At 33.9% G+C, this 24,436-nt stretch overlaps 1 protein-coding gene across 3 annotated transcripts in view; it reads right to left on the reverse strand.

Annotated features, from left to right (window-relative positions):
* Xrcc4 (X-ray repair cross complementing 4) overlaps nt 1–24,436 on the reverse strand; it is a 269,838-nt gene that overhangs the window by 176,249 nt on the left and 69,153 nt on the right. For all 3 annotated transcript variants that reach the window (XM_071612442.1, XM_027927925.3, XM_071612441.1), the window contains exon 4: nt 115–281. In XM_071612442.1, the coding sequence (XP_071468543.1) occupies nt 115–281 (167 nt within the window). The remainder of the gene's footprint in view (nt 1–114; nt 282–24,436) is intronic.

Raw genomic sequence — 24,436 nt, forward strand, 5'->3', positions numbered from 1 at the left:
TTTTATTTTCCATCTAGGATATTGTACATATATTATAAATTTATAAATAATTACTTAAACCTATAATTTAAAGAAACTCAAAGTTTTTATAATGCAAGCACATTGGGTACACACCGTTCTTGAACATCATTCCAATCTCTCAGAAACCTTTCATTTTCTTTCTGCAGGTGCTCATTTTTGGCTTGGTTTTCAGCAATGGTGTCCAGGCAGTAACAAATAAGTTCTCTGATGACCTCAGCTGGGCTTTCTACTTTCTCTAGATTAAAGGATCCAATTCTAAACTATAATGAGAGGAGAACATGATTAGTTTGGAGATAATATCAAGCCGGAGCAGTTCTGTTTTAAAATACATAATTTCTTCTGAGGGGGAAAAAGTAAAAGATCGAATGTACTGCATTTATCAGATATAAATAAAGTAAACATAAAATTGGGCAACTTTTTTACTAATTATCATAGAAATCATCAAATAGCCTAAAAATAATGTTTTAAAAATGTTAAGTAGAGTGACTTTCTTTTCTTTCAGAAAAGAAAGCAATGTAAATACCATTAGCCATACTATACTATCTGTTTGTTAAAGCCTAATTTTAAGTCACTCTGCTCGGAATAACGAATTATACATGAAGATTTTTAACTTGAGGTTTAGCTAAATATATGGCAAAATGGAATAACTGGCATATAACTGAATACTAAAAAAAATATCAAATTGCAGCAATAGTTAGGAGTTTTAGGAAATTTATTAAGCCTGGGGGAAGCACACGGTAATTACTTCTTTGTCTAAGATTATAACTTATTAATATAAATTTTCAAAAATAATGGTAAGTGTAAAACTTGAGTGTTTTTTCATGAAGGTAAAACTAAAAAATGTCATAATTCCTCCCTCTCCCAAATTCACAATTCCCCTACTAGAAGACACTTGAAAATAAAATAGTATAATGCAGTTTTGGTAATAGATATGAAATTCTAAAGGAAATGCAGGCACTATCCATTTTACTGATGATAATAATGAAGCAATGATTACTAATAATAATTACCTTCAATAGTAAAATTAGAATGATTGTAATATAATAATTATTATATGCATAATAATCATTATGAAGTAAAACTTCAATGGAGCACAAACAAACTCATCTTCACCAAAAAAAAACTATCATTATATTCATGTTATAGATTAGTAAGTAAGATCCAGAGTAGCTATTCCACCTATTAAAGGGGCAGAGTCAAGATTCTACTGTGCTATGTTGTTATGGATATTTCCTGATACAAGAGGGTATCACATCTAAACAGACAGCAAGGGGAAGAATCAGGTTCAAAACACATAAATAATTTCAAAGAAAGATTCTAACACCACTGAATAAGCAGAAGAGTAAAACCAACTGTTTGTTAGTTTTGCTTGGGTGTTTGTTTTGGTTTTGCCTCGCAGATTACTGATTTCTACTATGCCATTTATCTAAGGAGAACATTTCCAAAATGTATCACTTTCAAAAAGTATTTCTATAAATGTTAGATACATATTAACAATGGTTGAGAGTTCTAAGAAATATATCTATTTACAAATAAAATTAGAAGCCACTAAAATAGAAATTCAGTGTTTATTCTCTGGATAGCCCTTTAAAAATGAGTCCAGTTCATTCCTTCCATTTAGTATTATTTGAATATATAACCCAGAAAGCAGGTGTTTCTGGATAAATCAAGTTTGCTAGTTTATTTTTAAATCTTCTGATAGAAAACATGGGTAGAAGATTATTTCACATTACAGAAACCCTGCCAAAAGGCTAAATACTGATGATTCCTAGGTGTTAAGAAGAATTTATATATACTCATGTAAAATGCAAAATAAAACAATAGATATTTAGATTTTTTAATGTCATTAGTACATTTTAAAAAATTTTAGAGTACTAAGTATTACTGATCTAACCACAAAGAAATCATGCATTCATTTGTATATGTACATTTGTTATTAACCCAAGCAGGTCATCATGTCTTTTTAACCCTTTAATTTGTTTTATCTCATCACATTTTGTCTATTAACAAAAGAAAGGAAAGCAGATTTTAAAAAAATCTCTTTTATTACAACAAATGCACCCATTTGTATTAGACTTGCTGGGATTACAGGTATTTGGCCTAATTTCAGTTTTGAGAAATACTTAATAAAACAAACAAACAAAGACCTGTAAAAATTCTAAAAAAGGTATTTTCAGATGAAATTCAGACTATTTGTTATATCTGATTTATTTTTTCTCTTAAACTTATAATCAAATGGCCAAGAAGACTTGAATTTAAAAAGTATAAATTTAAATAAGGAAGTGTCATTTATACAAAGAAAATAAAACTTAATTTTTGTATGTGTGTGTGGTCCTAAGGATCAAACCCAGAAATGATTTGGATCTGAGTTACATCTCCATCCTTTTTTTAAAAAAAAATTTTTTAATAGTTTTGTTAACCAAAAAAATATTTTTTAAATATTTTTTAAAAATATTTTTATAACTGGATACAATAACTTTATTTAATTTATTTATTTTTGTGTGGTGCTGAGGATCAAACCCAGGGCCTCCCATGTGTTAGGTGAGCACTCTAATGCTGAGCCAAAATCTCATCCCCACATCTCCATCCTTCTTTATTTTGAGACATACTGTCACTAAATTACCAAAGCTGGATTGAACTTGGGTCAGCTTCGGGAGTTGCTGGGATTACAGGTGTTTGCCACTGCACCCAGCTAAGAATATATAATGAGAGGGTTAGGGATGTAGGTCAGTGGTAGAATGCTTGCCTAAGCATGCATAATGTCCTGGGTTTGACCACCGTAACTAAAAAACAAACAACCAACAACCAAAAAAAAAAAAAATTAAGAATATATAACTTGAAAGTAAATTTGAGCATTTACCTCATGATGTTTCTCTGATTGTAAACACACACAGTTAAAGGCAAAGTTATCTGTAGAACATTATTTTTTTCAAGTTAATGTAAAACAGGAAAAATTAAGCTTGTTTTATTTTTAGACAACAGATTACATTATCAGTAAAACATAGCCTACAAATTTATCTAGAATTCTCTTATCGCAATTGTCAAGCACCTCTGACAAAGATGGGCATGTTAGAAAAGAATTTTTCAGAACTTGAACGTTTCAAAATGCCAAATGGACAAATAACCTATTCACATTCAATGTTGAATTAAGCAATCTATAAAAACATAAATGCAGATATAGATACAGGGTTAGCACTCTACATTTCTATCTTAGACAACAAATAAAGGATTAATTCTATATCACTAATAAAAATTGCTATCAAACTATGACTCAAATTTATTTATTCAAAATCCCAAAAGAGAAATTTTAATTATTTCTCTTAGCTATTCATATTTTAAAAAAAAACTTTAAATATAATTTCTTCTTAAGAGTAGGCAAAATTTTACATATTGATTTTTTAATTTCATTCACCATTCTCTGGATCTTTCAAAGATATGAACATCTGTTCTGCCAAAAATAAAAATAAGCAAGTCTCAGAAACTTTAAGAAAAGGATTCTACTTGAAATATCCAGATTAACTTTTCCTTTTTTCCTTCTTTTTTCTTTTCTGTTCTTTTTTTTTATTATTATTTTCAAATGAATGAGAAAGTAAGAAAGTGACTGTGTCTTCTGGAGTATTCTGCTTGTACTGCACATGGTTCAGAGTCAGTTTTGGAAGTAATCTCTCTTCATGACTGCTGTTCCAGCCTGTCCACACTATTGCAGATAAAAGAGGCTATATGCCTGTATGCACTGAACTTCAATAAGCATCTCATCTCAGGCCTAATGAATTGAGGAACATAAAATATTTCCCTACTCTAGCTCTACATCAAGTTCACAATGGAAAAGTGATAACTACACTATGTTTTTTTTTTAACTAGCAAATTAGCACAAAAGTTATATTGTACAAATTTTTCGCTCTAGTTTCTTGTTTGACATGTAGAGCATTAGTACAGCTTTTCTTCACATCTTAGTTACACCATTTAAAATAATAAATAATAAAAATAGTGATTTCAATTTATTGACCTAGAGTCAGAAATCACAAATTAAAGCATTTTGAAAGCATGTTTCCTTTTGCATAGACATGTTGACAAAAATAACTTTCCTTTTGTAGTCAATCTTATTGAGAATTCAAAGGAGATAGGAATCTCCTTCTCTCCATAATCTTCAAAAATTTTAAGATGTCTTCATTTTTCTTTAAAAAAAAAAGCAAAATCTATTCATTGTAGTTTATAATTCAGAATATTTTAGCTACTGTTGGCATATACAGAACTATTGTAACACATAATGATAAAATTCAAGTAACACAGGAAATCGAGTTATGTAAAATAGAAGTGACTAAATGGTATTATCTTAGCTAATTATATAATAACCAACTATTAAGTATTTTGAATTAATTATATGTGTATTAAGATCTTTGTATAGTGAACTCTTGTTCATGTGTACATTCTGAAATTTTCATTGTTGAATTAAATAAAGAACAGCACAAATGAACATCCTAAAGCAGCAGCAACATATCTAAGTTGACAACTGGTCTCATTATCTTGTGAGAAAAGAACAGCAACGAAAACTCCTAAAGAGATAAGAAAACAATATTTGTGGTACTACAATCTCACATTTCCAAATAAAATATTTTCTTACACAAATTTCTTAGTGTTTATTGAAAAAAACACACAAGATAATTGGATGATCAAGCAAAGCTTTTAATATCTTGGATCCTATAGGTTTTTATGATTAAAATACAATAATCCAAAAGCACAAAGTATGATGAATTATAATCATAGTGAACCAAATTATTTACATTTTAAGGTCATGCTATATTTTTGACATTTTAAGATCATATTAAGATTCTTATTTTGGTCTTCATAATTGCAAAAATCATTGGTGGGAGTAAAAGAAACCTTGAGAGCTAAAAGCCCCAAAGTCTATGGATTAGAGAATCATAAGTTAGTTCATTACTATCTTAAAATAGAGATGATGGGTCTTTTGATTCATGCAAAATACAGTACTATCTAGAGAATTTGTCTTAGTCTAATTATATGTTTTAATTAATAATGATAAATTAGAGTATACACAGACTCAATCAAGGAGGAGAATTTTCTAATAATAATTGAATTGGGTGAGGAGAAGAAAGGTTGACTATTACTTCCCTGCAACTTTAATTTTTAGTAGCAGATATTGATAAATAAATATTTCCTTGGATTACCTGCCACTCTTTTAGGTCTCATCATACCCATCCTGTTTAAAGTTAAATTCTACAAAGGAATAAGGAGTATGTGTTACATTCTTACATGGTTGAAAAGAATATATTCATTCATTTATTTACTTAACAGATTTTTTGAGCATGGGCTATGGGCTATGTGCTAGATATTACAGATCACTATGAACAAGAAAAAACAATGTATTTACTCACTTTTCACTCAACCACTAAGCCACATCCTCAGCCCTATTCTGTATTTTATTTAGAGACAGGGTCTTAGTGAGTTGCTTAACACCTTTTGCTCAGGCTGGCTTTAAACTTGCAATTCTCCTGCCTCAGCCTCCCAAGATACTTGGATTATAGTTTGCCACCATACCCAGCTGGAGCTTATATTATAATGAAGAAATCCAATGATACACAATGATCAAATAATGATTTCAGATAGCTGTACCTTTGATGAAAATAAAGTGGACAATGTGATAGTGAATAGATGAAAGAATAACTCTGAATATTGTAGACAGGGAACAATCCCTTGCTAAATAAGTGATACTGGAACAAATACTTCAAGATGAAGAGCTGATAGCGGTAGGAAGAAGCTAAGTACAGGTAGTGATAGTCAAGGGATAAAAGAAAGCCAGTATAAGACCAAAAAAAAAAAAAAAAAACTCAGAGGGAAAACAGATGAGATTTGGAAGAGAAAAAACTACACAATGAAGGACTTTGTAGGCCACAGTAAAAAGTGCAGAACTTATTTTAATTTAAAAAAAACTCACTGGAAGGTTATAGGTAGGAAAATGACTGCTTAAAGGGTAATTCAGTTTCCTCTAAAATAGTTTAGATTATCCAAACCTTCTTCTGTTCTCATCCTTATGCAATTTCCTCCCCTTGATTATGCCTGCTCCTATACTGGCTTCTATCAACAGAATATGGTGAAGATGATCTATGTCACTTCAGGGATCAAATTATTTAAGACTGCTATGTATACCAGAAGCTCCTCTTGCTGGCTTCAATGAAACTAGCAGCCATGTTGGACAAATTCATATGGCAAGAAACTGAGGATAACCTTTAATAAACAATCATTTGGGAACTGAGGGGGACCCTGTCCAATAGCCAGTGTATTAGTCAGGGTTTTCCAGAGAAAACCAAAGAAGCAATAGGGTGTATGTATATGTGTAGTGAATTTGTGTTAGAACTTACTTTGTTAAAATAAATTATGAAATTCTTTGTAGCCTACAAATTAATATATACAGAGAAAAGATGGGGCGGGGAGAAGAGAAGAGAATAGAAGAGAGAGATTTATTGTAGGGTTTGGTTCACACAATTCATGGAAATTGGTAACTCCAAAATCTGCTGAGTGGGCCTGTAGGCCTGAGGCTCAGGAAGAACCAATGTTGCCATTCTAATCTGAAGACCATTCCCTAGCAAAATTCTTTCTTGCTCCGGCAAAGTCAGTGTTTTGTTCTATTCTGGCTTTTGGATGATGCCGACCCAGTTTACGGAGAGCAATCTGTTTTACTTAAAAGTTCACTGCTTTAAATATTAATTTCACCCCAAACACCTTCACAGAAATGTAGAATGTTTGAACACATATCTGAGCACTACTGCCCAATCAAGCTGACACTTAAAATTAATCATAGGTAGCAAGAAACTGAGGTCTAAGCCCAAAGAAGAACTAAATTGTACAATCACCCACACAAATTTGAGCAGACCCTGAGATGAGATTGCAATACTGACCAACAACTTAATTACAGCTTTCAGAAGAATTCTAGAAAAGCCTTGTCTGGATTCTTGATCCAAAGAAACCATGAAATAATAAATATATGTGGTTTTAAGCTGCTAAATTTGTGATAGCATGTTACTAACCAATATGTAATAAATACAAATATGTCAATACTATCAATGTAAAAAACAACAAAAACCTTCCCATAATTCCATATCCCTGTGATTCCAGCAACTGTTCATTTCGCCTCTTCTGTTATAGTAAAACCTTTCCCAAGATACATCAAATTTCTTTCAACTGCAGTAGTCACGAGTCACACACGGCTAAATTTAAATTAACTGAAGTTAAAAATTCAATTTTTAGGATTGCAAATGAAGCTCAGTGGTATAGATATGTTTAACATGAATAAAATCCCAGATTCAAGTGCTAGCACCAAATAAATAATCAGTTCCTCAGTCACAATAGTCATATTTATTACTCAATAGTCATATATAACTAGTGATTTCTATATTTATAGTACAGGATACGTAATCTTTCTAACATCCCAGAAAGTTATAAAGAATTGTGCTACCGACCGCGCGACTGGGAGGCTAGAGATCGAGCGCCCACCAGTGACAGCTGGCCCGTTGCCCATGCGACTGGGCGGCTGAAGACCGCACGCCTGCTGACGACTGATCACCCGCCCGCTGCCTGGGCGACTGGGCAGCTGGAGACCGCCTGCCAGCCGGTGACCGGGAGCTGAAACCAACCAGAGACAGTCCAGTCCCACCACCCCATTCAGACACCCCAGCAAGGAGCCTGGGGCCCGCCACTGCAGAGAGGTGACTTCACTGGAGCTCGGCCATTGAATTCCTTCCCAGTGGAATCCACTTTAGCAGGCATAGTCTACCAACACAAAGGAAAGACAACAGAGATATACAAAACCAAAACAAATCTATAGAAGAGAGCAAAAACACAGCAATCAAATAGAGCTGGAAAGTAACATGAACATCATGAAAAAACAAGGGAAAAAAGGAGTAAAAACAATGCAGGACAACTTAAATCTACAGGAGGAACTAGAAGCATCAGAAACACGGATAGGGAAAGAACTCAAGGCATACCTAACTCAGATGGAAAGGAATATTAGAGAAGACATGAGACAGCAAGTCCAAGCAATAAAAGTATATTTTGAAAATGAATTAAACAAACAAATTCAAATGGCAAAGAACGAGCTTTACCAGGAGATAGAGATCTGAAAAAAAAAATCAAACAGTAATCCTAGAAATGAAGGAAACTATAAACCAAATTAAAAACTCAAACGAGAATATTACAAATAGACTAGATCAAGTAGAAGTCAGAACATCAGATAGTGAAGACAAAGTTTATCAACTTGAAAAGAATATAGTCAACACAGGAAAGATGCTTAAATCCCACGAGCAATCTATTCAAGAGATATGGGATGTCATAAAAAAACCAAATTTGAGAGTCATCGGGATAGAAGGCATAGAGATTCAAACCAAAGGAATGGACAACATATTAAATGAAATAATTCTAGAAAACTTCCCAGAGATGAAAGATGGAATGGATTGGCAAATCCTGGAAGCCTACAGGACCCAAAACATTCAAAACTGTAATAGACCAACTCCAAGACATATAATTATGAAGATAGCCAACATACAGAACAAGGAGAGAATATTAAAAGCTACGAGATAAAGGAGGCAGATTACATTCAGTTGTAAACCAATTAGGTTAACGACTGACTTTTCATCACAGACTTTGAAAGCTGAAAAATAATGGATTCCAACAAAGAATACTGTATCCAGCAAAATTAAGCTTCAGATTTGACAATAAAATTAAAATCTTTCACGATAAACAAAAGCTAAAAGAATTCGCAGCCAGAAAACCAGCACTGCAAAGAATTTTGAGCAAAATACTACAAGAAGAGGAACTGAAAAATAGTGCCCAAAACTAACAGCGGGAGGTATCTCAGTAAAGGGGGAGGAAAATAACCAAAAAGTAAAAACTAGACAAACTAAAATAAATAAATAAATAAACATGACTCGAAGTACAAATCATATTTCAATTGTAACCTTAAATATTAATGACCTAAACTCACCAATCGAGAGACATACGCTAGTAACCTGGATCAAAAAAACAAATCCAACAATATGCTGCCTTCAGGAGACTCGTATGATAGGAAAAGACATACACAGGCTGAAGGTAAAAGTTTGGGAAAAATGATACCAATCACATGGCCCTCGGAAGCAAGCAGGAGTGGCCATACTCATATCGAATAAAATCAACTTCAAACCTAAGTTAATCAAAAGGGATAAAGAAGGACACTATATACTGTTAAAAGGAACCATCCACTGACAAGACAAAACAATTATCAATTTGTATGCACCAAACAATGGAGCTGCAAGGTTCATAAAACAAACTCTCCTCAAGTTCAAGAGTCAAATAGACTACAACACAATAATTATGGGTGACTTCAACACACCGCTCTCGCCATTAGACAGATCCTCTAGACAAAAGCTGAATAAAGAAACTATAGAACTCAACAGCACAATCAATAACCTAGACTTAACCGACATATATAGAATATATCAACCATCATCAAGTGGATACACGTTCTTCTCAGCAGCACATGGATCCTACTCAAAGATAGACCATATATTATGCCATAGGGCAACTCTTAGTAAACATAAAGGTGTGGAGATAATACTATGCACCATATCTGATCATAATGGAATGAAACTGGAAATCAATGATAAAAGAAGGAAGGAAAAATCCTACATCACATGGAAAATGAACAATATGTTACTGAATGATCAATGGGTTACAGAAGACATAAAGGAGGAGATAAACAAATTCTTAGAGACAAATGACAATACAGACACAACATACCGGAATCTATGGGACACAATGAAAGCAGTTTTAAGACGAAAATTCATTTCTTGGAGTTCTTTCCTCAAAAAAAGAAAAAACTAACAAATAAATGAACTCACACTACACCTCAAAAACCTAGAAAACAAAGAGCAAAACAACAGCAAATGTAGTAGAAGACAAGAAATAATTAAAATTAGAGCAGAAATCAACAAAATTGAAACAAAAAAAACCATTGAAAAATTGATAAAACTAAAAGTTGGTTCTTTGAAAAAATAAATAAGATCGACAGGCCCTTAGCCATGCTAACGAAGAGAAGAAGAGAGAGAACTCAAATTACTAACATACGGGATGACAAAGGCAATATCACAACAGACACTACAGAAATACAGAAGATAATTAGAAAGTATTTTGAAACCCTATATTCCAATAAAATAGAAGATAGTGAAGATATCGATAAATTTCTTAAGTCATACGATCTGCCCAGATTGAGTCAGGATGACACACACAATTTAAACATACCAATAACAAAGGAAGAAATAGAAGAAGCCATCAAAAGACTACCAACCAAAAAAAGCCCTGGACCGGGTATACAGCGGGGTTTTACAAAACCTTCAAAGAAGAATTAATGCCAATAATTTTCAAGCTATTTGAAGAAATAGAAAAAGAAGGAGCTCTTCCAAATTCATTCTATGAGGCCAACATCACCCTGATCCCGAAACCAGACAAAGACAATTCAAAGAAAGAAAACTACAGACCAATGTCTCTAATGAACTTGGATGCAAAAATTCTCAATAAAATCCTGGCGAATCGAATACAAAAGCATATCAAAAAAATTGTGCACCATGATAGAGTAGGACTCATCCCTGGGATGCAAGGCTGGTTCAATATACGGAAATCAATAAATGCTATTCACCACATCAATAGACTTAAAGACAAGAACCATATGATCATCTCAATAGATGCAGAAAAAGCATTCGACAAAGTACAGCATCCCTTTATGTTCAAAACACTAGAAAAACTAGGGATAACTGGAACTTACCTCAACATGGTAAAAGCAATATATGCTAAACCTCAGGCTAGCATCATCCTAAATGGAGAAAAACTGAAGGCATTCCCTCTAAAATCTGGAACAAGACAGGGATGCCCTCTATCACCACTTCTATTCAATTTAGTTCTTGAAATACTAGCCAGAGCAATTAGACAGACAAAAGAAATTAAAGGCATAAAAATAGTAAAAGAAGAACTTAAATTATCGCTATTTGCAGATGGCATGATAATATATTTAACAGACCCAAAAGGGTCTACAAAGAAACTGCTAGAGTTAATAAATGAATTCAGCAAAGTAGCAGGATATAAAATCAACACGCATAAATCAAAGGCATTCCTGTATATCAGCAACAAAACTTCTGAAATGGAAATGAGGAAAACCACTCCATTCACAATATCCTCAAAGAAAATAAGATACTTGGGAATCAACCTAACAAAAGAGGTGAAAGATTTATACAATGAAAACTACAGAACCCTAAAGAGACAGAAGAAGATCTTAGAAGATGGAAAAATGTACCCTGTTCATGGATAGGCAGAACTAACATCATCAAAATGGCGATATTACCCAAAGTTCTCTACAGGTTTAATGCGATGCCAATCAAAATCCCAATGGCATTTCTTGTAGAAATAGATAAAGCAATCATGAAATTCATATGAAAAAACAAAAGACCCAGAATAGCAAAAGCAATTCTAAGCAGGAAGTGTGAATCTGGAGGTATAGCGATACCAGAGTTCAAACTATACTACAAAGCAATAGTAACAAAAACAGCGTGGTACTGGTACCAAAACAGGCAGGTGGACCAATGGTACAGAATAGAGGACACAGAGACCAATCCACAAAATTACAACTTTCTTATATTTGATAAAGGGGCTAAAAGCATGCAATGGAGGAAGGATAGCATCTTCAACAAATGGTGCTGGGAAAATTGGAAATCCATATGCAACAAAATGAAACTGAATCCCTTTCTCTCGCCATGCACAAAAGTTAATTCAAAATGGATCAAGGAGCCTGATATCAAATCAGAGACACGCCGTCTGATAGAAGAGAAAGTTGGCTACGATCTACATACTGTGGGGTCGGGCTCCAAATTCCTTAATAGGACGCCCATAGCACAAGAGTTAATAACCAGAATAAACAAATGGGACTTACTTAAACTAAAAAGTTTTTTCTCAGCAAGAGAAACAATAAGAGAGGTAAATAGAGAGCCTACATCCTGGGAACAAATTTTTACCCCTCACACTTCAGATAGAGCCCTAATATCCAGAATATACAAAGAACTCAAAAAATTAAACAATAAGATAACAAATAACCCAATCAACAAATGGGCCAAGGACCTGAACAGACACTTCACAGAGGAGGACATACAATCAATCAACAAGTACATGAAAAAATGCTCACCATCTCTAGCAGTCAGAGAAATGCAAATCAAAACCACCCTAAGATACCATCTCACTCCAGTAAGATTGGCAGCCATTATGAAGTCAAACAACAATAAGTGTTGGCGAGGATGTGGGAAAAGGGTACACTTGTACACTGCTGGTGGGACTGCAAATTGGTGAGGCCAATTTGGAAAGCAGTATGGAGATTCCTGGGAAAGCTGGGAATGGATCCACCATTTGACCCAGCTATCACCCTTCTTGGACTATTCCCTGAGGATCTTAAAAGAGCATACTATAGGGATACTGCCACATCAATGATCATAGTGGCACAATTCACAATAGCTAGACTGTGGAACCAACCTAGATGCCCTTCAATAGATGAACGGATAAAAAAAAGTGGCATCTATACACAATGGAGTATTACGCAGCACTAAAAAATGACAGAATCATAGAATTTGCAGGGAAATGGATGGCATCAGAGTAGATTATGCTAAGCGGAGCTAGCCAATCCTTAAAAAACAAATGCCAAATGTCTTCTTTGATATAAAGAGAGCAACTAAGAACAGAACAGGGAGGAAGAGCATGAGGAAAAGATTAACATTAAACAAGACGTGTGGGGGGAGAGAAAGGGAGAGAGAAGGGAAAGCATATGGAAATGGTAGGAGACCCTCAATGTTACACAAAATTACACATAAGAGGTTGTGAGGGGAAAGGGGGGGGGGGAAACAAGGGAGAGAATTGAACAATAGCAGATGAGGTAGAGAGGGAAGATGGGAGGGGAGGGGAGGGGGGATATTAGAGGATAGGAAAGGTAGCAGAATACAACAGTCACTAATATGCCATTATGTAAAAATGTGAGTGTGTAACCGATGTGATTCTGCAATTTGTATTTGGGGTAAAAATGGGAGTTCATAACCCAACTGAGTCAAATGTATGAAAGATGATATATCATGAGCTTTGTAATGTTTTGAACAACCATTAAAAAAAAGAGAGAAAAAAAAGAATTGCGCTGATCCATTTCTTCATTTAATTACAATCCATTCTCTTTTTAAATACTCTCATAGACAACAATCTGGTCTGGGACTATATCTCTAGTGGCATCTCTTACCATTCTCTCTTCTTCCTATGCTCTAGTCACTTGCTTTCTTTCTACAGTTGAAAAGGTCAAATTATTACTAAATGTAGTAGAAAGAAAGATGCCCCCTCAAGGATGTCTAGACTTTTATTCCCAGAAGTTGTAATGTTGCCTACCAAGTAAAAAGAAACTGTGCAGGAGTGATTGTAGCTATTGATATTGAGTGGGATATCATCCTACATTATCTGGATAAGCTCAACTTATATAAGTGCTTAAAATCAGAGAACTTCCCTCATCTGCAGTCAAAGGGATGGGTAATGCAGATAGATCCAAAATTGTTGGCTTTGAAGATGGCCCTGAACCAAACATATGAGTGGTTTCTAGAAGATGGAAGGTAGCTTTCTAGAAGGCTAGGTAATGTGTACTTCTGTAAAGCCTCCAGAAAAGAATGTAGCCCAATGATCAGAGCTAGGGAAAACCTATGTTAGACTTTTAACATACAGAATTATAATATACTAAATTTATGTTGTTTTAAGGCAATAAATTTGTGTTCATTTGTTACTGTAACAATCGAAAAGAAAACTAAATCAGCATCTGTAGTAAGCTTATAAATAGCCCCCAAAGAAGTCCATGTCATCATCCCCATTAATTTTAAGTTATTTTATAAAGAAATAATATATTTCCAGTATGAGAAACAAAGTTTAGTTATGCCTTGGGATTCATGGGGCAATGGGTTCCATGATTTCCCTTGGATACCAAACTCTGCATATGTTCAAATCCTTTTTATAAAAACAGCATGCTATTTACATATAACCTATGCACATCTTCCTGCATGCTTATATCACCCCTAGATTACTTATAATATCTAATACAATGTCAATGATATGTAAGTTATTTTACTGTACTGTTTAGGGAATAATAATATTTGGGGAAAAGTCTGTACAAGTTCAGTAGATATACAATTGTTTCAAATATTTTCAATCCTCAGTGGAATTTGCAGATGTAGAACCCATGATTTTCCTCCATCCAGGATCACTGTGTTTTCATCTAATCGAGGGTTATTTTAATTTCCTTTGCTTAAGGTTTCCATTGCTTAACTTTAAAGCTGCCTCTCTATCCTGCAGATGATAATATTACCAAAAAAATCTTTAAGCAGAAATATGAATGTAATTGCCTACTCAGTCTTTATTATTATTTTTGACCTATTGGTTTTGTCAAAATAATTGTATGGAACATGGGTACAGTAAATATCTCTATTTTAGAATCCCAATACTGACACCTATTTGTAGTGGGGTCCTGCATAAGCAATTGAAACCTCTGCAAAGTACTTATATGTCCCTATGGACTTGTGAACAGTATCTATAAGCTGCTCATGAATGATTTTGTAAATAAGCTACAACAGGCAAAAAAAAAAAAAAAAAAAAGGAAGAAAAATCACCTAAGAGCATTAAAAAACTGTTCTTCTTAGTCAGACTGAATTTGATCTGCCTTTGAAAAATGATTACTTTAACATAGCATTCCAGAGTGGCTATGACACAGAAAAATCTCATTGGGGGGGCGGGGGGCAGGGAGTCACTGTTTCTGTTATAAAATTTCTGTTGCTCACAGAAACAGTGAACAAACAAACACTGCACGAAAGTTATAATGTGACAAAATATCATGCTATGGGACACTTAGGAAATATAACTTAATAGTATGAAATGACATAATCACTCTTTTTCAGAATTTAAACCAGTTTATCCTGTTTAGTAACAATTAGGTTTCTTATAACTTTCACTAAGAAAGTTAAAACAGTAAAATCTTTTTTTTAAAATGCTGAAGATACCATTCTGGTTATTTTCCAGAGAGATCAGTAAGCAACATTGCCTCTTCTATTCCCTGCCCTATAGGCACTTTTTTTTTTTTTTTTAACTGCACCATGAGAACAGTGAAGCAAAGTCAGTTTGCACTGGAAGCAAGAAACTGGAACAGATGCTCAAAAATTGAGATGGTAACACATAACTCCATGTAAGCCCCACAACCCCCAATTAGGATTCTCTGTTACTTTGTGCCCCTATATTGTACTTCCCCAGCATACCACATGCCCAGCATTTTCGAAGACAAAATTGAATAGCCTTCTATCACCTTTATATCTTTGCCTAATACTTTAGTAAAATAGCTATACTTATTACATGGGGAGAATAATTATCATTCCTCCAACTTTACATTAGATAAAATTCTCTTTGATCCTTCAGGAATCCCACTCCACATCTTTCCCATCTTCATTCAATATCTCACTTCGAAATGCCATATGCATGACATTTTAGATGATGCTTCCTTTTTTCATGGCATTTAACATATTAAAGAAGAGGTGAATAATTAAATCAGCAATTACTTTTTTATACCTTTATTTTAATTATTTATTTTTATATGGTGCTGAGGATCAAACCCAGTGCCTCACGCATGCTAGGCAAGTGCTCTACCACTGAGCCACAACCCCAGCCCAGCAATTACTTTAATGCATGATAGATGTTATGATGGGGAAATGCTGAGTGCTGTGGTAGTACATAACAGAAGAATCTATTCCAGTTGAGTAAACTGGCACCAAATGAAGACTTGAAGGCAAAATCAGAGACAGCCATGCAAGGGGAATAAGGAATACAGAAGTTCTTTCGGCAGAAGAAAGTAACAGATGCAAAGGCTCAAATGTGAGCACGAATGTGGCACATCTGAACCTTTTTAAAAATATGGCTGCTGAGAGCAGTGGTGCACACCTGTAATCCCACGAACTCAAGAAGCTGAAGCAGAAGAATCACAAGTTTGAGGCCAACCTCAGCAACTTAATAAAATGGGCTGGGAATGCAGCTCAGTTAAAAGAACTGAAACCGAGACATGGAATTACCCGTTGGAGAAGTCCGTTTATTTCAGTATAGAAGAGCCTTTTATCCAGGGTAGGCGGAGCCCCTTAGGACAGGAGGCAAATTCTCATTGGATTACAGTCATTAGAATGGTTTTATAAGTTGCCCATTGGTGACTTATTTGGCGCCTTAATCTGCATAGAGCTGGAAACGGACCAGGAAGAGAAGCCTAGTCGGCGCCATCTTGGGGCGGGTAACCCAATATCAGTAGTAAAGTACTCCTAGGTTCAATTTCCAGTAAACTCCTCCCCCCCATATATGACTAAGATGGGAAATAGCAAATTATATACCTGCAGAAGCAAAACAAGACCAGTTTGTGAAAGCCATGTAAAAAGCTTCAAAGTCAATTATTCTTTCTCTGGCATTTGAAAATTTTTATACTTCACTGTGCATTTTTTAAAAATATCTAAATTAATTCCAATGTTTTACATTTTTAAAATTTCCCTTCGTCCAAGTGCCTTCCTTCTCCCCTTCTCCCTAAAATCTGCACTGAAATTCTTGCAACCACATGCACCAGTAACCTACATTTTCAAAACCAAAAGACATGTAACATTTTTTAATTCATTTGCACTGGCTTGGCTTCTATGAAACAAAATCAGCCTGCTTTTAATCCTATACCCCTTACTCTCTTTATCAATGTCCTTTGTGGACTCTATTTTTGTGCCAGTTCCTTAATGATTGTATCTTCATGCTGAGCTCCTCTTTCTCCCCATCCTAGCTCTGAGTGCTTTCAAGTACTCTTATGGTTTTGCCTATTATACAGTACACTGGTGACTTCCAAGTCTTCATTTCTAGTCCAGATCAGTCTTCTGAGCTTCAAATCTGTATACTAAGCTTTGTACTAAATGTCTGCATTTCAATGTCTCAGAGGCTACTCAAATTTACCATATCTAAAACTAAACTCATCCATTTGCCTGATAAACCTGCTATATCTCTAATATACAAAAGCTTTGCCCAGCTAGCACCTCAGATTAAAATCAAGAACATCATCCTTGATTTTTTTTCCTTATCACCCCATCTAATCACCAGGAATTTTTTTTTTGTCTACTCCACATCCTAAATACTTAAAATCTGTCCTCTTATCTCTATCTCAATTACTCCTATCTTAGTTTCAGTCCCCATTACCTGTCATTTAGATTACTGTGACAGCCTTTCAATTACACCTTCTGCTTTTTCTAGTCCCCTCATTTCATTTGCCATATTTACTAAAGTAATCTTTTAAAATGGAAATCTGGCTATGTCAATCCTGGCTTGAGATTCTAAAGCCTTCTTACTGACTGCAAGGTAAGGCCTTTTGTAGTTGTAGCCTGCTTATCACTCAAGTTTCATCTTTTCTAACTACCCACTTCAAAGCCCATTATCTGCTGTCCTAAAATATTTGCAGTCCTACATCATAACCCCAGTCTTCAAGCTCTTTTCTCACGTTTCCTTGCCATGCTAAAAGAATCTATTATATATTTAAGCCACACCATTCTGACCCTTTCAGAATTTTTTATCCTGAGATTTCAGTGAGTCCCTATAAAGAAAAGCTAATTGAAAAGACAACTCCATAATTGTTATGTAAAACATTATTTATTTTATGTTGCTTAATATCTGTGATATGGTGAGACTCATTTAAGAATCCATCAATCAATAAATCATTAAAAAGAAATGAACAGATATTCTCATTGCTTTATTACATAATAGATTTTGAGAGCAATGTAATAAATTGTCCTTCCCTTGAGTACTAAAAAGCTCATAATTAAGGTTTATACTTTTTAAAACAAAAGATTTTCTAAGACATTTTTTTCTTTTTTTTTTCCCCTGAGCTCCACTCTTTTGTTTTAGAACTATTTCTTTCATATAAGCTTTATCTGTTTTTACTGAAACCTATCTTAAAGGCTGTTTCAAAGTAAGGGGACAATAATCAACTTATAAAGTAGAAACTCCACAAATTTCACATTTAGTCCTCTTTTGTGGGCGAGCAGGGGGGAGGGGGATGGACATTTAAATCTAGGTACAGAAACAATAAAAAGATGGGGAGGTAACCTGTTGCAATAAAATCTTCATTATTTCTATCATATCTGCTAACAGCACTGTTTTCATTAATTAATAATATTAAATGAATAGAAGTTTAGTGATTTTTGTCTAGAAATCAGATTATACTACAACTTTATTAACCTTTATATTAAGATTCATTTCCCAGTATTTTCTATGCCTATTTTCTCTCAAAATCATTTCTAGCTGGGTGCAGTGGCCCCCACCTGTAATCCCAGTGGCTCAGAAGGCTGAGGCAGGAGGATTGTGAGATCAGAGCCAGCCTCAGCAATGGAGAGGCCCGAAGCAACTTAGTGAGACCCTGTCTCCAAATAAAAATACAAAAAATAAGGCTTGGAACGTGGATCACTGGTTAAGTACCACTTAGTTCAATCCCTGTTACAAAAAAAAAAAAAAAAAAACCACTAATTTCTAAATATAGGTGTCTTTGCAAATTAGACCAAGTAAAGAAGATAGCATGTTATAAGATATGTCCCTAGAAGGTGAGACACATATAACCCGATGCTCCCTACTGGGAAAACTCAAAAGAGACCTTCTATCCTTCATCATATATCAAATCATCTTGCCTTATTTTTCTTATGAACAGTTCTTACCAACTAAAATAACCTTGACTGTTTTTTACTTTATGTTATCTCTGTTATTAACTACCCACCAACTCCCAATTAAAAATTCCGATGAGAGATATCTAAGTTCATTATTAACATGTTTTCAGCACCCCAAAACTACTGTTGGTTGAATAAAGGGGTGAGTGGATTATACTTAAAGGGACATTGGACAAGGATTTTAAATGATTAATATGGATTATAATTTAACACTAACCAACAGACAAACCAAGGGTGGCTATGTTGTAAGCATTAATCTATTTCAACTAGTGGCATTTACCATGGCCAAATAATTTAGACTACCAATAGAGTAATATCATATTTGTAAAAGTCTACTAATGTCTACATATATTATTTATCAGTGAATAATAATGCTATTCATTCATAAGTTGTCACTTAAAAATACATACATAAATATATATTTCACTTTATTCCAAATATTTTTATTATGGGATGAGACCAAAATTTATCATTTTAATTTTAATAGGTGAATCTAAGCAGTTTTTACTGGAATGAAGTAGGATAAAAAAACTAAAAATTATACCATAACATTTTTCTACTACTACTACTACTTACTTACTATTAATGCTGCTGCTACTAAGTAATATTTATTGGGAATTTACAATGTTTCTGGCATTATGTTAGTGTTCTAGTCAGTTTTCTTTCCACTATGATCAAAACATCTGAAAAGAATATTAGAGGACCAGGTATTTGGGGGATAAAGGTTTCAGAGATCTCAGTCCATAGATGGTCGACTCCAATACTCAGGGCCTGAGATAAGGCAGGACATCATGGCAAAAAGGTGTGGTAGAGGAAAGCAGCTCAGAACATCACACCAGTAAGCAGAGAGGAGAGGGAGAGGGAGAGGGAGAGGGAGAGGGAGAGGGAGAGGGAGAGGGAGAGGGAGAGAGAGAGAGAGAGAGAGAGAGACACCCTGCACCACTGACAAAAAATATATCCCAAAGGTACTATTGATCCACCTCCTCCAGCCACACTTTACCTGCCTACAGTTACCACCCAGTTAATCCCTGTCAGTGAATTAATGCAATGATTAGGTTAAAGCTCTAATAACCCAATCATTTCACCTCTAACTTTCTTGCACTGTCTCACACATGAGGTTCTAGTTGACAACTAATAAGTAAATCATAACAGTTAATAAAGTAATAAATTCAATTCTTGAGTTCTGGATCTAAGACTATAGATGATAATAGTATAGTGAATAGGTGAAATGTAGTTAGTAAGTTTCTGTAGAATCCTATGTGAAAATTTGAAATTCAATTCAACATTCTTTTCTTAGTTCCTATGACATATATGAACATAGTTGTCTATTATAAAAATATAAATCAGATAGAATATATTCTTCCTACAAATGGAAAAAGAGCACTAGTATTTTATAAGGTTGATGATGTTAATTCTTTATTTCAGAAAAATTAATACAAACCATGACTTAATATCACAGTCCTGAATATTCAAACTTAGCAACTTAGAATATAATTGTTGTCAGACAAGAATGTTAAAATATGGCAGCACTAAAATTCCTGTATGCAATAAAATAATGTCCATTCACGTGAAATAACAAATGCTTTGTGATAATTATGCAAATAAGCCATTTTACATAGAATAGCACCTTGCTATTAGCAAATATTAAAACTAGAAACTTAGTTTTAGCTGTATCCAAAAGAAATCAACCATTTCGTAATACAAACCTCTATTTCTACAAACTGTATTTTATAAAGCAATTTCAAATTAGAACACTTACCCATTACCAAGAAAATGTTCAAATGGTATAGTGTTCATTGTATTTTGGAAATATCACAATTCATTCAATGTGATTGGGGGATGAATTCCAAAAATTAAATGAATTAAAATGAAGACACAACAGAAGAGAAGGTGGCATTCTGAAAATAGAGTATTTATTGAGACTCAGAATTACATTAAAAAATCAAATACATGGAGAAACAATGTTGAATACAAAATTGATAGCTCAAAAAAAAAACGTTTAAAATGATAATTTTTCTTTGATTGAATGACTCAGAAGTTCAAGTCAAGCATATTCAAAGAGAAAGTTGTAGGGATTGAAATGGAAAATTATATAATATTCACATATGAATCAGTAAAAACAACTATTATGTATAACAATGCAATAATAAAAATATAAGACAACTTGGACTGAGGTTGTGGCTCAGCGGTAGAGCGCTCGCCTAGCATATTCGAGGCCCTGGGTTCAATCCTCAGCACCACATAAAAATAAATAAATAAAATAAAGGTATTGTGTCCAACTACAACTAAAAATAATAATAACTGGTTAAAATTTATATATATATACATATACACAACGTATGTTCAACTGTTATAAACATCATGGTTATGATATTGTAAGGGAATAGAGCACTCCCCCTAATAAATCAGTTTACATAAGTTATGTAATATAGTTTCTTAGAAAATTATTATAGATTTAAAAATCAGTGTTTGGGGATAAACAGAGGAAGGGAATATGATACCTAATGTGCCTGTCACATACAGAGCCCTTTTTTAAAAGACAACTCCTATAGTTTGATTTAATATTTAGCATCAGTAAGTAAACATCTTCAAATTTATGGCAAGGTTTTACAAGTTCATGCTATGAATAAATTCAAATTTTCCACCCAAGTATTCCTAACTAGAACAACACACAACTCAAAGGAAATCATAAAAGAACTGGGTACAAGGTTGGCCAATGGCTTCTGAAGTGACCTAACCAAAACTCTTTTCTATAGTATTCTATGTAATCAGTGAAAGTAGCTATTAGATTTCATGTTCTCTTTGAATCACCAAGGAAGTAGTGATTTAAGCAAATAGAAGGAGGGTCCCATAAGGTTGGGTTATTCTCCTCAATGGGACAGAGGTTAATATTCCAGTTCATCATACATTAGTCTTCTAGGAAATAAAAGCCAGGTATGACTAGAGGTCAAAAGAAGATATATTTCAAACTGTCCTTACCTTCCCCTAAAGCATCATAATTGCTTATATGGATATTTCTGATCACTCCCATCTTGAAAGCTCATCTATGTAGATCTCTTCCTTTATGATTTTGGGATTCCTGAACAAATCAACACTACCATCTAAAAAAATATTCTTTTTTTAGTTAGACTTTCATTGCTATGACCAAAATATATATCAAGAACAATTTCAGAAGAAGAAAGATTTATTTTAGCTCATGGTTTCAGAGGTTCAGTCCATGGTTCACTGGTTCCAAGGCAGAGAACATTATGGCAAAAGAACATAGTAGAGGAAAGCTATTCAGTTTATGGCAGGTGGGAAGCAGAGAGAAAGAGAGACACAGGAAGGGGACAAGAAGAGATGAAGTCCACAAGGCCATTCTTCCAGTGACATACTTCCTCCAGTCACATCCTGGTCTGCCTACAGTTAGTACCCAGCAATCCATTCAAATTATTATTAATTTGTCAAATGGGTTAATCCACTGATAAGGTTACAGCCTCCATGATCCAATCATTTCCTAAAAGCCCAACCTTGTCTCATTGGGAATCATGCTTTCAAAATATGAGGTTTTGGGGAGGGCTGTTCCAGGTGCAAACCATAAAATTTAGATATTAAGTATTTATAATAATTGCCTCACAGAAAACTCCTAAATACCTGTGATTCTGTGTAGTTAACACTCAGTATAGAATGCAAAAAAAAAAAAGATTCAGAAATAACTTTTATATAGTATGAAAAGTGTTATAAAAAAGTACTCACTAATATCAAATCAAATATTTTTTACAAGTATAGCAAGCTCAAAATAAATAAGCACATTTTTTGAGATACTGTTAGCAGCATGAAAAAACTGAGATAATGATACATATAGGACCATAATAAGACTCCCAATATCAAGGCAATAGTTTTTAGAATGGCAGCCTTTCAGAATATATAGTTATATCCTAAAGATACCTCATTTCCTAAATACTCGCACTGTGGCCTTGTCTAGCCAATTTAACAGAAAGATATGAAGAGGTTAAGAACTATTTCTCTCCATGTGAAAATTAGAAATAACAAAATGTAGATATCCTGGAAGAATATTGAAACATAAAACCAGAACTATCACAAAAATGTCACTGTTGGAATACGAACAGAAAACATTCTGGTAGACACCTTACATCATCACTACACACTACACACTACACTGGAAAGGGAACATTCCAGAATAAATGTTTGGAACCTGTGAGACACAACATAAAAACAGGATCACAAGAAGAACTTGTTCATAATTTAGCAGAGAAAGAGCAGTGATGCAAATTTTTCCATTGTTATCTCATCAGTGAGTAAGCTAGAGGAACCACCCTGTCTTGGATGGAATATTATTTCCTTTTCCTTGCCAAGAGTATTCTATGATTCTTTCTTTCTTTATATATTTTTAGTTATAGATGGACACAGTATCTTTATTTTGCTTATTTATTTTTATGTGGTGCTGAGGATCAAACCCAGTGTCTCAAATGTGTGAGGCAACTGTTCTGCCACAGAGCCACAACCCCAGCCCTATGATTCTTTTTAACACAAGTCTCTACTCTAATTTCATAAAAAAAAGTACTTTTGTGGGATATGCAAAAAGGTATATTTTCTTATAGTTCAATATGACACTTCTAAAAAACAGAACTGAAGTCTACAGAAGAAAGGGTAGCCTCAAAATCCAACAAGAAAATATAAGTAAATTGAACACACTATACATTTTCTATCCCCCTAGATTTAGTTTAATTATTCCAATTACATTTTCATTAGTTAATCTAATCATAAAAAGTGACCATGGAAATTCCACTAATCATCTGTATTTAATCCCCCAATAACCAAACTCATTATTGTCAAAAAGACCTTAAAGAATCATAGTTTAAAAGTGTTCTTTAAATAAACTAATTAATTTAAATAAATTAGTTAAACATAGTTTAACTAATGGTTAGAAGGCCCATTTAGAAAAGTTGTAAGTATTTCTTGATTGATAGATATCAGCAAATAGAACGCCTTTCAATATCTACAAAGGAAGGATCTGGAGTCAACTAGAAGCATATTTCTATTGATATAACCCCAAAGATGAATATACAACATTGTCAGGAAAGTTCTAATTCCCACGCTCCCATGCAAGGAAAAAAAGATCAAGACACTGATAATGTTGAAGGGTTTTCAACATACTTTGCAAATCAAAATTACTTTATTGACTCATTCTTTGTAGAATAAAGATTTGCTTTAAGATTTTTCATTAGTATTAGAGAGTAGGTATACTCTTTTGTCTTCATTGGCTTATGAACATTTCAGTGATCCCTCAGTAATCATAGTGGACAGGTCTAGGACTTTTTGAAGGTAAAAAAATATATATACATGTTCAAATGGATTTATATACTTTATATAAAATGGTACAATATTTGCACACTAACCTATACACATCCTCCTGTGTACTTTCTATTATCTCTAGATGATTTATAATACCTAATATAATGTCATGTTATATAAATGGTTATTCTATATTGTTAAGAGAATAATGACAAAAAAATTATAAATGATCAATATGGATATAACTAAAAATAAAACAAACATTTCCATCCAAGAAAACCTAAGGTTGAATCTCTCTCTGATATGTGGATGCT

Source organism: Marmota flaviventris, chromosome 5 (assembly GCF_047511675.1).
Source record: "Marmota flaviventris isolate mMarFla1 chromosome 5, mMarFla1.hap1, whole genome shotgun sequence".
Taxonomy (NCBI): Eukaryota; Metazoa; Chordata; class Mammalia; order Rodentia; family Sciuridae; genus Marmota; species Marmota flaviventris.